Consider the following 14,199-nt stretch of genomic DNA (forward strand, 5'->3'; position numbering starts at 1 on the left):
AAAAGAAGAGTTATCAATGGTTTGCTGTTGATCTGGGAAGGAATGTCTAGTGGGGTTTTGCAGGGGTCAGTCCTGGATCCTGTTCAATTCAATATTTTCATGAATAACTTGGATAATGGGGTGGAGAATATGCTTATAAAATCTGCAGATGACAAGATGGGAGGAATTGCAAGCACTTCAGAGGACAGAAATAGAATTAAAAATTACCTTGACAAATTAAAGAATTGGTCTGAAATCAACAAGATGTAATTTAATAAAGTGCAAAGTACTACAATTAGGAAGGAAAAAAATCAAATGCACAGCTACCAAATGGGAAATAACTGGCTAAGTAGTAGTACTGCTGAAAAGAATTTAACAGTTATAGTGTATCACAACTGAATGAGTCAAAAATGTGATGCAGCTGCAAAAATAGGCTAATATTTTGGGGGGTTTTAATAGAAGTGTTGTATGCAAGACATGTCAGGTAATTGTTCCTCTGTACTCAGCACTTGTGAGGCCTCAGCTGGAGTACTGTGTCCAGTTCTGGGTGCTATGTTTTAGGAAAGATGTGGACAAACTGGAGAGTGTCCAGAGGAGAGCAACAAGTGATTAAAATATGTAAAAATTTGACTGAAATACCACGGTATAATCCAGACTAATGAGCAACTGTGTCACCCCTGCCCTGTAACCTGGGGTGCCCTTTACAATGCCAAATTGCTCACAAACAGCCTCAAGTATGTAAATCACTTCCAGCTAGTCTCTCTGTGTGCTGCTACAGCCAGTCAGCCAGCCACACCTTGGCTCTTACCAGCCTTAAAAATTACCACATGGTCATCTCAACACATTCCCAGATTTTTCCCCAGGAATGTATGTCCTGCACTGCCTAGCCATCTCCTAGACAGTACTAATATATTAAGTCTGTTATTGCTTTAAGGGAGTAATATGCATACAATTTGGTTACCCCAGTGGAGTTACCCAGACACTTCAACTTGAATGCATAGGAATAGATAAAACAAGTTTATTAATTACAAAAGATTGATTTTAAGTGAGTACAAGTAATGAGGCATAAAAGTTAGAAATGGTTACGAGAAAAATAAAGATAACATCTGCTGGTGCCTAACAAGCAATATTAGATTCCAAGCAAAGTTTTCTCACCATACGCTTTCAGCAGTCTAACTGACCAAACTCTTTAAGTCAGAACCTCTCCCTTTGATTCTAATGACTGCTTCCTTTGTCTCTTCAGATGCAGTGAATGCAATAGGCAGGGAGAGAGAGAAGAGTTGCTTAGGATGTTTGTCCCTCCTTTTTGTAGTTTCAATCCCCCTCTTGAAAAACCATCTCCAGCTGAGAACCAGGAGCCAAAGGGTTTATGTAGAAGGATATTCCTTGCTGTTTTTTTCACCTGTTTCAACTTTGTCTTTTCTTCCTACTTGATGACTATTTACTGCTTCCATACAAATTAAGCAGAGCACACATTTCTTTGGTTAGGACAGACCGGTTTGCCAACTTCTGTTTGGGCAGGGCTGCAAGGTTTGGAACATGTGTTAACACCACCATACAGGATAATCTTACAACTTCACATACAATGTGTTGCAACACATTTTATTAGGATGACACCAATCAGCAAAATGAGTTTTCAAATACAAGGCCCACTTTGCACAAATATTATTACAATAGCATGTAGGGTGTGAATACAGGGGAGTATTCTGTCCCACTGACCTATGAGGAAAGGTTAAAAAAATTGGGCATATTTAGTTTTGAGAAAAGAGTCAGGGGGTTGATGCTGTCTGGATTAGGGGAATCATTTATGATATTATTTAACATCAATATTTCAAAATTATAATACATAGGAGATAGGCCATGTCAGGTACCATTAGAAAGGTCGTAATTTGCTAAGTATGATGATATTGTTTATGTGTATGTGCCATATGGAAGTTATGGGTATGTTTGATGTATCTGTACTTCAACTTGTGCTGTGTTTCTGGGAGAACACTCCAGACAGGATGGCAGCAGTAATAAACTGCTTAATAGCCCATTAAGAGAACTGAAAGGTACAATAAACCCAGGGCAAGAACAAACTCAGGGGCTATACTTTAGGAGTCCCCAGGAAACCCTCAATTCCATTGTTTCTGTACATTTCCACAGGCAATAAGGCAAAGGGGTCATAAAAGGCTGTGGTGTTTTCCTTTTGCAATCTGGACTGGTGTGTAGCTGTCATCCCAATTCTTCACTCTTGGGCCCCAATTTACCCCGCTTTGCTGTGTGAACCACCCACACCCAGACTCCTGCGTGTAACTGGTCCCTCACCTAGTGAAGGAGTGCTCCAGCCAGCCACTCATGGTATAGACCCCCAGCAAATACCCCTGGTCACAGAAGGAACCCCAGGAACCGCACTGCTGCACACTACACCCTGCAAGCTCATTTACACTTGTCTGTCAATTTATCAAAGATATTGATATGCATCAGCTCTGTCACTCTATGTGAGGTCTCTGCACACACTCAATCCACATGCAGTTTTAGATAAACAAGTTTATTGACTACAGCAAGATTTTAAGTGATTCCAAGTCAGATTAATATAAACCAAACGATTAATAAATGAGTCAAGGAGTTAATCACAATTAACTAAAAGGTAAGTCTTATTCTAAACAATGATTAATATTCAAGTCTCTTTCAATCCATGATGGTAGCTTCTATGATGTCAGTTTACCACACAGGCTGGTTGTGATGCATCTTGCAACCAAGCTCCCCCTCTTTGTGGGTAGGTCCTTGATGTCGCTTGGGAGAAAGGTTCCAGGGGACAGCTTGAGACAAGGAGGCTTCAGCTTTTAACAAGTTTCCCCAACACCCCCTGCGGTTAGGGGATTGGCCCTGTCCAGCAATAAGCATGATTTCTTCCACTGGAGCCAGTGCTCACAGGTGCTTAGGCCAGTCCATTGTTCCTGTATGCATGCCTCCGCTGGGCATGGAAACACACCTTTGTGTTCTTATTCAAGCCATATGAGACCCACATTTGGGGATATGACAGAGCAGAATTTCATATCTGTACATATGTATGACATTGCAGGAAACATGCTACCATAACAATAATGTTCAGTATGTCATAAGCATTCCAAAAACACCTTACATGACATACTTTGCATGAGACAATACACAGTTACACTGTAGGGATGAACATGAATGATACATAAATCATACGATAAGGGTGTAAATGGGGTACAGCATGTCACAAAGGCATATTGTCTTCAGTCTTCATTCCTGCTTCCTACCTCTGGACCAGCTCCTTTGCACCTGAGGCTGTGAAACAAAGGACTGATACCCATCCAGATACAGGGACTGTACAAGCCTGCAAACTCCATAATTCTGCTGAAAACCTGATATAGATGGACTTTCAAATCACTTGTATGTATCTGATTGCTTTGATCAGATAACATCTCTCACCTTGTATGTTTTTTTCCTTTTAAAATAAACCTTCAGTTTTAGTTACTAAAGAATTGGTTGGCAGCATGGTATTCTGAGTAAGATCCAAACACATACTGCTTTGTTAATGTGGCTGACCCTTTGGGATCAGGAGAACTTTTTGATAAAGAGCACAGAGTTTTAATAACTTATCTCTTTACTGAACCTAGTGGCTGACTGGGAGCCAGAGACTGAAATGCAGTGAAGGGGGCTGTGTATTTTTCGTTTTAGCTTCTTGATAACCAGAACCACAGGTTGTGTGGCTGGTTGAGGAGTCTAACTTCAGTGTTACTCACCAGTGCTGGGAGAATCAGCTCTCCTTTTGCAACCTGTCCTGCCCTTGGCATTTTCAGGTGGCTACCTTAAGCATGGACAGGTCACTGGGGGAACCAGATAATAGTCTTCCAATATGTTAAGGGCTGTTATAAAGAGGATGGTGATCAATTATTTTCCATGTCAACTGAAAGTCAGGATAAGGAATAATAGACTAAATCGGAAGCAAGGGATATTTAGGTTAGATATTAGGAAAAGCCAAGTTTCTAACTATAATGGTAATTAAGCTCTGGAATAGGCTTTCAATGGAGGAACCCTTGATGTGGAACCCACATTATTGGTGGTTTTTAAGAAGAGGTTGGATAAAAAACACCTGTCAGGGTTGGTCCAGGTTTGTTGGTCCTGCCTCAGCAGAGCAGACTGGACCTGATGACCGCTTAAGGTCCTTGCCAGCCCTACATGTCTATGAAAATGCAGTGATGTTGTTTAAGGTTTACAATGAAAATTAGATAAAACAAATTGAATATTTAATTAATCAAATAATTCAACTTTAGTAAAGTTTGATTATATAAATCCAGATGTCAGTTTTATTTCAAGCATAATTCTTTACTGAATACAAAAAATAGGCCTGCCCTGAATGTGAATTCTATGAAGTACTAATACACAACTGCAGTGACAGACAAAGTGTTAATATATCAGAGAATAGGTATTTAAGTTACTGCTGCATGTTTCAAGTCAGTATATGGAAAGCTGCAGACTAAGTAAAAAGAAAAAAAAATCTGTATGGTGCTTCAGTGAGATATCTTTAAAATTTGTGTTAGTAGTATATGCAACGTACACGATGAATTGGAATTTCTTTCATATCTTCCCTGTGATCCCGGGCATAGTCCCACAGATAATAATCAAGAAGAACTGAATTGATTCTTTCACTCATGTTTTGTCCCTTCTTCTTATAAAGTTCCAGCAGGTGATCACAAATCAATTCACAACACCAAATAGAACAACCTCGAATCTCCACCTCTTGTTTATCTCCAGACTGGAACATTACTCCTATAGAACAGAGTAGAGAGAACTCCAATTAAAGTTCAGTGGAACAGAAGACAGGAGTCTCAGAATGTAAAACTTTTTTTTAAAATCATAGTTTCTCAGCCTGTGATATGTGTACCCCCTGGGGACACGTGAGACACAGTCAGGGGGGACGCGGTGAAAAACCCAGTGAAGGGAGGCAGGCGGCAGCCGCCCACTTTACGCCTGGTACCAGCTCCCAGAGTGGAAAATTGAGTGTTGGGGTACTTATTAAAATTTTCAGAAGTTAGGGGGTACTTATTACTGAAAAGGTTGAGAAATACTGCTTTAAACGACATATGGTTAATATGATCCAGAGTTTCAGATTTAATATACTGCACTATAAAGCAAGAAAATTCAGCCTGTGAATTTTCTAGGGTTTTCATTTTGTTTTTCTATGTATATTTATTGCATTGTTAAACTCCCATCCACTAAGTATGTTCTATATATTTTAGTTATTTTTAAAAATACAGCAGGAGAGGGCTAAAGATGAGGGAAAGGTTGATATACAGGCAAATCCAAATACTAGAGCAGTATCCAAAGTCAGGAATGCTGCAGGCAGGTGCTAAGCAAGCTACACACATTTATGAATACTCCTCACACCCGATCTTGCAATTTCAGTCCTGAACTTCTTCTGACAAGAGACTGACAATTATGTATCCATTACTGTTTGGCAATAGAATCTGAATACAATCACCCCAACACTAGAATAATGCCATAAGACTCTTGAATTCTGTTTTAGGTCATTGGTGCTTAAAATCTGTTTTCCAAAAAGCTAGTAAACAAATCCACTGTGCCATACAATTCCTCATCTTTTTTGTCATCAGGGGAAAATATAAACAGACACATTGTGTTTTGCATATAGAGGATATTGCAGTTTCCCATTTTCTCCATTAATTTAAAAAAGAGAGTAATGTATATCCAAATTCTGGATATTGTATGTATATATTTTACAAGAGTTAACCTACTCCTTCTAAACAGCTCACTAACTGAACAGAAGGCTCATTTAATCTAAAAAAATATAACAGTTAAAACAGAATCATTCTGAAAATAAAGGCTGTATCCTTTGTCTCAAAACATTACTAGGTGGGGCTATAGTTGATCCCATTATTTTGATGTCCTTTACCTCTCCTCAGTATCTGCAAAAATGTAACTGTAGGCTTTAGTTTGTATTTGATGTTGCCAATCAACAGTGAAGCTTTGTGAATACTGAAAGCGGGGATATTGCAGGAGGTATCTGTATAAAGTGCAATGCAGTGTCTTCAGATTTTCAATGAGGAGGATTTTATTTTCTCTGGAAGACTTGCCAAAGGGAAGAAAAAAGTTGGAAGACTGGGAGCTACTTTCTTTTATGTTAGTGATTAGCATCATTAAGGAGACATGGGACTGTTGATTTAATAAATGATCTATTGTTTATAATGTTTTGATATTGGGTTTATCGAACTGCCAGGCAGCATTGTTTCATCAGAGATAAACTAACAGACAAATTACCAAAACTAAGCACATGGAAAAGTTTTAATCAGAAAAGCGAAACAAATGAATAAAGAGAAAATCTATAGACACAAACCCCATTTCTACTATTAGCTGTTTTACTGCACATGAAAATGGAAATACAAACATCAATAAATAAAAGAACACAGTACGGAAGCTGTATCTGTTGGATCTAAGTGTGCTATCATACATTGACAAAACATGTCACAGAGTAGAATAGAGTCAACTGTCAGTGGACTTGAGTATACTGCCAGATGTAAAGGGACCCATGTATTCTAATGACTAAAATAATTATGCCTTTATGATGACTCCAGAGAGAGTTTTCTTACATGGTCTTCAAAATTTCACTTCCTATGGATATGTTTACATCATAAATCACCTTTACGTTTCTATATTACTGTTCTTTTCACATACACAGTAGCTGTTAGCAGTTCAGAGGTAAACAGTTTTCCCCACTTTTTTTTTTTTTCTTTTGAGTTCAGGAAGAAGATAGGTACAACTATTAGGAATTCCCGAAGGGTATGTTTATACTGCAATTAAAAATCTGCGGCTGGCTCAGACTAAGGGGCTATTTAATTGCAGTGTAGTCATTCAAGCTTGGGCTGGAGTCCAGGCTTTGGGACCTTCAATCCAGCCTTATTAGTGTTTAATCCATTTTATATAAATATTAAACTGTAAATTTATTTGAAGAGGATGACACAGGGTCATCTAATCTCAGATCTTTACAGCATGTACTCCGCCTCCTTCCTCATCACTGGATGAGAACTCTGCATTCCAAAAGGAAAAAACCTCTCATACCTTGTGACAGATTGCCACAGGGCTCCTGCCCTTCTGGGTCCTCTTGACAGTTTCTCCCTCAAAAATAACAGGACTCTCAGGCTTCACCCAGTGCAATCACCTGTGCTCGTTATTTACAGTGTGCAAATGCAAATCCCACTCCCAAACCAGGCTCACTTGGCCAGGAAGCTTTAGGCTGCTCAACCTTCTTTGGCTAGGAGGCAAATTAAAGCACAGGCCTTCCATCCTCTTCCCTGGCCACGCCTCTCCCTTGGTTTCTCCCTGGCTGGATTATAAACCCCCCAGCTAGGGAAACAGCTGTCCTCCATTGCCTCGTCAGGCGAGGTTCTGGCTTGCTCTAATCAGAGCAATCGTCTGTGGGTCCCGGCATGCAGGCCGAGGGCCCTACTGGCCCACTTTACCTCAGCATAGGCATCTGGGTTGGGGGTAGCAGAGGCACCGAGGAACTAATCATCCTCTACTCTGCCACCCACCTATTTTATGGAGGCTGATCATCTCTATGCTACAAAATTAATATTCATAAACACTGACAGACAACATAAAAACACTTGATGGAATAAAGAAGTTGCAAACCTTCATGGAGTTTCCTCATCAGTTCATCAGAATATCGCATTGCTCCTACGTGAACAAGAACTTGAGGGATCCTATAGTCAGCAAATATAGTCAGACTAGAAATGTCACTGAAGCAGCCATCTCCTTTTCCTTCTAATACGCTCCAGGTATCAGCCACTAGTATTTGTGCCCGTTTATAAAAAGACACCTTTTTACCCTGACAGACAACAAGAAAACAACTGTTTAGGCACCTGACAGATGTAGGTATTCAGAGACTTCCTTTTGTTAAAGGAAACAATCATTAATATGTTTACTGAACTAAGGATGGCTAGTTAAATAGTCAGAGTACAGTATCTTACTAAACATTCAAATAAGAACATTTTCCCAAATGCAAATTTTATATGGAAAAAAAAATTAAACAAGAAATACATCTGAAATTACTGAAGTGGAATTAAGATACTGTGATATCAGGTTATTGAATAACACTGGTTTATTGTCCTTGAGTTACCCTACTTGGAACCCAGCTAATACAAAGTTTCTTTCAAGAACCCTAGAGTTCACCCAAGACTATCTGGAGGAAAGGCACGTAAGGAGCACTTTTCTGGATCAGAGCATTGGTACAGTCAGTCCAACAGTTTGCCTCTAATGCTGAACAATTTTCCAGTGACAGTAACACTGTTTAAGACACATTCCATACATCTTACCAATTACAGAGAGTGTAATGATGAAAATTGATTTAAGTAATTGTCTTATACTCTGAAGCATGAGATTTGCTTAGATTGTAAAAATGCTTTTATTTTAGGCCCCAAATCTGCAAAGCCTTATGCACGTTTCATTTAATGAACTGTGTGGAATCTCATTGACTTCAATGTGTAAAGTTAAAAATATGCATGAGCCTCTGCAGGATTGGGATTTTTATTTTAGATAGATAAAGTTTAAAACCAGATCTGATTAAAATCCAGTTATAGCAGGATAGGATCTTGTCACAATTCACAACTGACAGGAGAGTAAGGAGGGAATGGAGAATCTATTAACATTGTTAAGGGCACAAAACAAAAACAAAGACATACCTTTTTTGCTTTGTAATGTGCCTTTAAAAAACATGCAATTTCCATCACTGGTGATTTTTAAGAGCAAGTTAGACAAATCTCTGTCCGGGATGGTCTACATAATGCTTGGTCCTGCCATAAGTGCAGGGGACTGGACAAGATGACCTCTCGAGGTCCGTTCTAGTCCTATGATTCTAATAGAAGGACAATAAGGACTCTGTACATTGATTTATTTATTTCTGTACTTTTAGAAGCAAATTATCTTGTACGTAGTACATTTTGTGAAACTTAAGCCCATATAATTGGACATTTTGTCTTAGTTTTAAAAATTCCCCTAGGAAGTCAGAGCATGACTGAGAAGAACTGAAACATATTGGGTCATACTTTTTAATACGAATGTGTGACACTAATGCACATTACATTATTGTTTCTGAGCATTATTGGGGAAATTTGATTTGTTTTCAGATTCCTTCCCCTCCCAACTTCATCCTGAGCTACGTCCTGATCCTGTATTGTAGTCATGGGCCTGCCTTGTGATACCTCAGTCTGCTGTCATGGAAACAATGTTGATAATGTTAAAACTAGAACTGTGTCTCAACTGCCAGCACTGAATTGGTTACAACAGGGCTATAAATTTGGGCAGAAGTATTTCATCTACCTTCAGAACATATAGCTACTTGGCAAAAAAATAGAAACATAGGCTCTGCCTTAGTGCAATGAACTCTGATTGTGCAAATGTTTATGGTGGAACATCAGCATTTGGGACTGATTTTCATTCTGCAGTTTGTTTGCAGCTGCTATTTATAATGCAAGACTCACTAAACACTCAGCCTCTTCTTGTGAAGGTTACATAAACAAATTTTGTCATTATGCAGATAACCAGCATATTCTGCTTATCACTTTCCAGTAAAGTGTTTGTTTATTTATTTAATCAGAAATATATTTGTCAGAAGGAGGAAAAATATGCTCTGAACTGTTTAATATGAACAGCATAATAATTTCAGAAACTAGGTAGGGTGGACCTCTTGTAGAAATATAGACCTACATTAGATTTGGATGAACTATGATTCTAAATTGAGATGGGATATTAGCATAAGCAACAGACCCAATTTATGTGACCAAAAGACCAGGAGAAAGAAGACTTGCTGTATTAAACTTGTAGTGATCTTTCAAAAGCCAGTGTTATTTTATTTAAAGTTCGGTTAAACAACAGAAATAAAACATGGTTAATTGGGTACCAGGTGCAGTAAATAATTGGCTATAAAAGAAACTCCATCTGGCCTTAGGTAAGATCCAATAATTGGCAATGACATCACTTGTTTGTTCAAAAGGTATTAAAAAAGTAAACTGTTAAAAGGTTCATTGCTAATACCTGTCTGACCATACTGGAACTGGACATAGGGTCTAAACGTTCTTGGGTTTAGCCCGTTTATAAGTATCTTGATCAAATGCTTATAAAATGTTTTGTTAGTGTTTGGATGTAGTAAATTGCTTATTATTTAGCCTTTTTAGGCACGTTTAGAACAAGTGTATAAATACCATTAGGTTTGAATTTAATAAAATAATTCATGGTTAAAAGTATCATGGTAATACCCTGCATAAGTAATATTATTCCAACACCTCTGAACTGTTTCCCAAACAGAAGACGTCTTATTTCTTAGTAGGAAGCAATAAAAAGAACTAAAATAATGTCACCTACTGAAGGTCAACTAGGAAAAGCAATGAGTTATAAATACAATTCTGTATTTTATTGGCCTGCTTCCTCTTTGCAAGTTGTCAGTATGCTTTAGGTTCCAGATAAAGTGTTCAAAAAAGGTATCACTAATGCTCGTGCAGGTCGTCTTCACATGTGGTATGAAAGCTGAGTGCTCGTATAGATTGGACAGACATGGTGCAGCTCACCTGCTCTGGACACCCTGCACAGAACATGCTAGTACAGGCAAAGCTCCAGTGCAGATACGAGGTGCCAACAAATGAAGCAAAAATTGACCAGACCCAATTTCCTGCCCTTTCCTTTTAATGAATCAAAATTTCAGTCTGTTTCACTCTGCTACATCCCTGTAGAGATGATCTACTGAGCAGAAGCATAACATTATGGGTTAATTCTATTTTGTATTCATCCTTGCAACACCCACTGAAATCAACAGGAATAATGGGGCAGATGTCCAGTTGGTGTAAATCATCATATTCCATTAGAGTAAAAGTTTATTCAGCGGTACAGAAACTCTTAAAAATGGAGAGAAGGAGAGGGGAAAAAAGCTGGAGACTCAGAAAAAAGGAAAAAAGGTTAATGGGAGCACACAAACTTTCAGAGGCTGGAATCATCTTTTCTTGTGTATTTATATAGAACCTAGTACAATTGGGAACTGTGTAAACAACAACAAAAGTGGTGAAGAGGGAATAAAAAGAGAAACTGTGTGCTTTTACTCAGAAAAGTGTGCATTGTCCAGGAGGAAAGTATCATTGACAAGTAATTAAGGCAGTCCCACTTGGGTTTCAAGGAGTGCAAAGTCTTTAGATAAGCAAGTGATTTTTAAGTAAGTCTTGTAATTTTGTTATCTATTGTTAGCTTTATAGACAAAACACACTTTTACTGCATCTTAAAATTAAATGGTTAAAATATTTTTCTAAAAAAAAAGTTCCCTATATTTCTAATGATTAAAAATTATTAAAAACTGTATCAATTGAAAAGCAAATCTGATTTAACTATATGTTTGCTTCTTACCTGAGAGAAATGTCAGTAAAAATTGACTAGTCAATTTCACTTTCGGGTTCTCAAGCACTAGCACCATGTTATATTAGGATTTCAAACACACCAGAAAAATGTTTATATATTGAACAACAAAACTGTTACCACTGAAATTCAAAAAGAAGATTTCACTGCAATGTTTCTGTTAAGCTTTCATAAAATCTAAGGCTATTTTCACAAGACCTCAACTTTGGGTAAAATCTGACTGTCATTTTAAAAAGAAATTTCATGGACAGCCTAACAATAGTTTTGGGGGATAGTAGTTGTTAAGTTCAAAATTCTCCACCAGAACCAGCTTACCTTAAATGTAGCCTCATCTCTGTAAGAAGGAAAATTTTCTACTACTATACACAGTAGTTTCTGAGCACTTTTCTCACTCATTTTAACACAGGTGACGAAAGAGCCTCCAAACTTCTCAAGTAGAATTGTTCCAGTTTCATTCAGAACACGATGTCTCTCTTCAATTAAAGGCATGGGGACATCTGTGTCAGAGCGAAATACATATCTAACCTGCTCAAGTGTCATAGTGGCGTAATATGCAGCATTGGTAATGGGTATTCCTTCAGAAAAAGTAAAAACAATATCTTTTAGAACTTCATGTTATATAGGCATTTGTGAGATAATACACTTAGAATTGGAGGGGTTATGACAGCTGTAAACTAGAAAGTTATTTTCACAAATTAAGATAAATCAAGCAGTCAGTCAGTTAAATGGAGACAATGATTTATTGTATCAGTGGATTCCTACAGAGAACAGTTCCCAATAGCAGGTCACCATTGTACCTTTCTTCTGTATTTTTCCCCTTTTCTACTAGTCTTCAATGCTTGATTTGATGTTTAAATTATATCCCAGGCAAATATCACCATTTGATACTTACTCCTGTTTTTACTTTAATTCCCAGTCATTCTGAATCCACATAAAATATCCATATAGCTTTCCCCTTATTTATATGCACTCACTGTGGTTTCATCATCATGATGACATTTAACTAGACCCACTGAAAAATTTTGGCCATATCTTCACCTTCAGTCTAGGATTCCTCCAATGATATCAACTGTAGAAATGCCTGCCTACATCAGGCACAGGTGTTTCTATTACTGTGGTGTCTATACCTGCTGGAGCTGCACTGGTGTTAGGGAATTCTCTCCTGTTGATCTAAGATTCTCAGCATGGACAAAGTTTATTTGTTAATCATGAAATACAGAATTAATTTTAAAAAGTATGTATGTGAAATAACAGGAGTCAAATATGCATGTAACTATGTAGTTGTTCAAAAGTACAGTTAATAGGAAAAAATACAATCCAAGAGACAGAAATTGCTTTGCAAATACATGATTAAAGTAGTTTACTTTATTTTCTGTAAGCATGAGTATTATTAGAGCCCTTCTAGTTCATCTCATATGACCTTAATGTGACTATTAACACACGCTGAGCTGCTCACGTGGGTTCATAGGATCAGGGCGTAAATTTGAAACTGACTGAGTTATACAAGCAAAGTTAGTAACAAACTCACAACTAAATCTTGAATTTTCTCCTCCCACCCCATCAGAACGTAACTGGTCTGTACATTTTAAATTTAATAAGCAACTCAACCTTATAGCACTGCTACTACTATAAATTAGAGGAATTATGCACTAACCCTCATCAAGTGCTCTGTTGATTGCAGCACAAAGGGACCAGTAACCACTGTACATCTTGCCTCTGTACTTCACCAGGCACTTACGATCTTCATGTTCAGACCAAAAGGAAAAGTTGAGGGTATCCGCAAGAAACACCCAGTTCACTGCTTCCTCGCTCACTGCTTGAGGGTTCAGTTCATGACGAGATTTCCATCCCGCCAAACCGAACTCTTTTGCTGAGACTTTGTCAAATAGAGTCTCTGCAACTTTCCTTACATCCTCTTCTCCAATGAACACATCATTGCTGTTCTCTGCTATGAATCTGGCAGAGTCCTTAGGGGACAGGAACCCTTCCATGGCCCTCCTCCTAGCAGTGGGGAAAGAAAAACATTCAGTCATCGCCTGCGGTACAGAGAGCGAGAGGTGACCAGGGGGGTGACAGGGCCCAGCACATCAGTAAGAGATCATTGCATATACCCGCCTTAAAGGTTGCCAATTCCTCACAGAGTAAAACGCGAGGGCAGCGTTCCGCCGAAAAGCAGCCAACCCTCCCCCCGCCCCGCCCCCCCTGAACAAACATGGCTGACTTCCAACTTCCGGTTCTGGTTCCCTGAACAAACCTGGCGGATTTTTGAACTTCCGGTTGCCGGGCCCGCCCCTGACACGTGGTTAGCTATAGCGTAGGCCTCCGCCCTCCACACACAGCGCTTCTCTCCGCAAGATGCATCGGAAAAGGAGGGGAACACACAGCCGCACCCTGGGCGGGCGCCAAGCTAGCGCAGTGGGGCGGTGTGACCCTGGCTCGCCGCTTACCCACCCAGGCAGGCAGGCAGGCGCGCGGGCGCCTTGCACGGAGAGCTCCGCTCCGCAGCGCACGGCGAGCAGCTAGCGGTCGTTAGACAACAGCGGACAACGCGCCAAATTGCCGCTAGCGCACAGCCTGCCTTCCCGCCCGCCCCTCCTCTTTCCCACTCCCAGCCGTCGTCACACTTTCAGCCGCCAATGAGAATTGACCTTATTTGCATAATGACGGGGTCCTCACAAGAGGACGCACGCGTTATACAACTGGCCCCTCCTGTGGGCGTGAAAGGCGCACGCGCCAACTTCTGAGCCGAGCTACAGGTAACTGCGCGTGCGCTTAAGGCCCCTTCCCGTCGTCTCTCAGTGA

The 14,199-nt window shown here is 39.4% G+C and overlaps 1 protein-coding gene across 2 annotated transcripts; it reads right to left on the reverse strand.

The window, feature by feature from the left end:
- Window positions 1-4,267: 4,267 nt before the first annotated feature.
- On the reverse strand, window positions 4,268-13,590 carry QNG1 (Q-nucleotide N-glycosylase 1). 2 transcript variants are annotated; one of them, XM_067568884.1, is made up of 5 exons: window positions 13,513-13,590; window positions 13,052-13,398; window positions 11,713-11,972; window positions 7,636-7,831; window positions 4,268-4,758 (listed from the first exon to the last, which is right to left on the reverse strand). In XM_067568884.1, exons 2-5 carry the CDS (start codon window positions 13,386-13,388, stop codon window positions 4,526-4,528), a joined length of 1,026 nt encoding a protein of 341 aa, XP_067424985.1. In that variant the 5' UTR covers window positions 13,389-13,398; window positions 13,513-13,590; the 3' UTR covers window positions 4,268-4,525. The 2 variants fall into 2 exon arrangements, with proteins under 2 accessions (XP_067424985.1, XP_067424986.1); XM_067568885.1 differs by lacking the exon at window positions 13,513-13,590.
- Window positions 13,591-14,199: the final 609 nt, after the last annotated feature.

This window comes from Emydura macquarii, unplaced genomic scaffold (genome assembly GCF_026122565.2).
Source record: "Emydura macquarii macquarii isolate MOO-44397 ecotype Brisbane River unplaced genomic scaffold, CSIRO-AGI_Emac_v2 contig_2897, whole genome shotgun sequence".
Lineage (NCBI taxonomy): Eukaryota > Metazoa > Chordata > Testudines > Chelidae > Emydura > Emydura macquarii.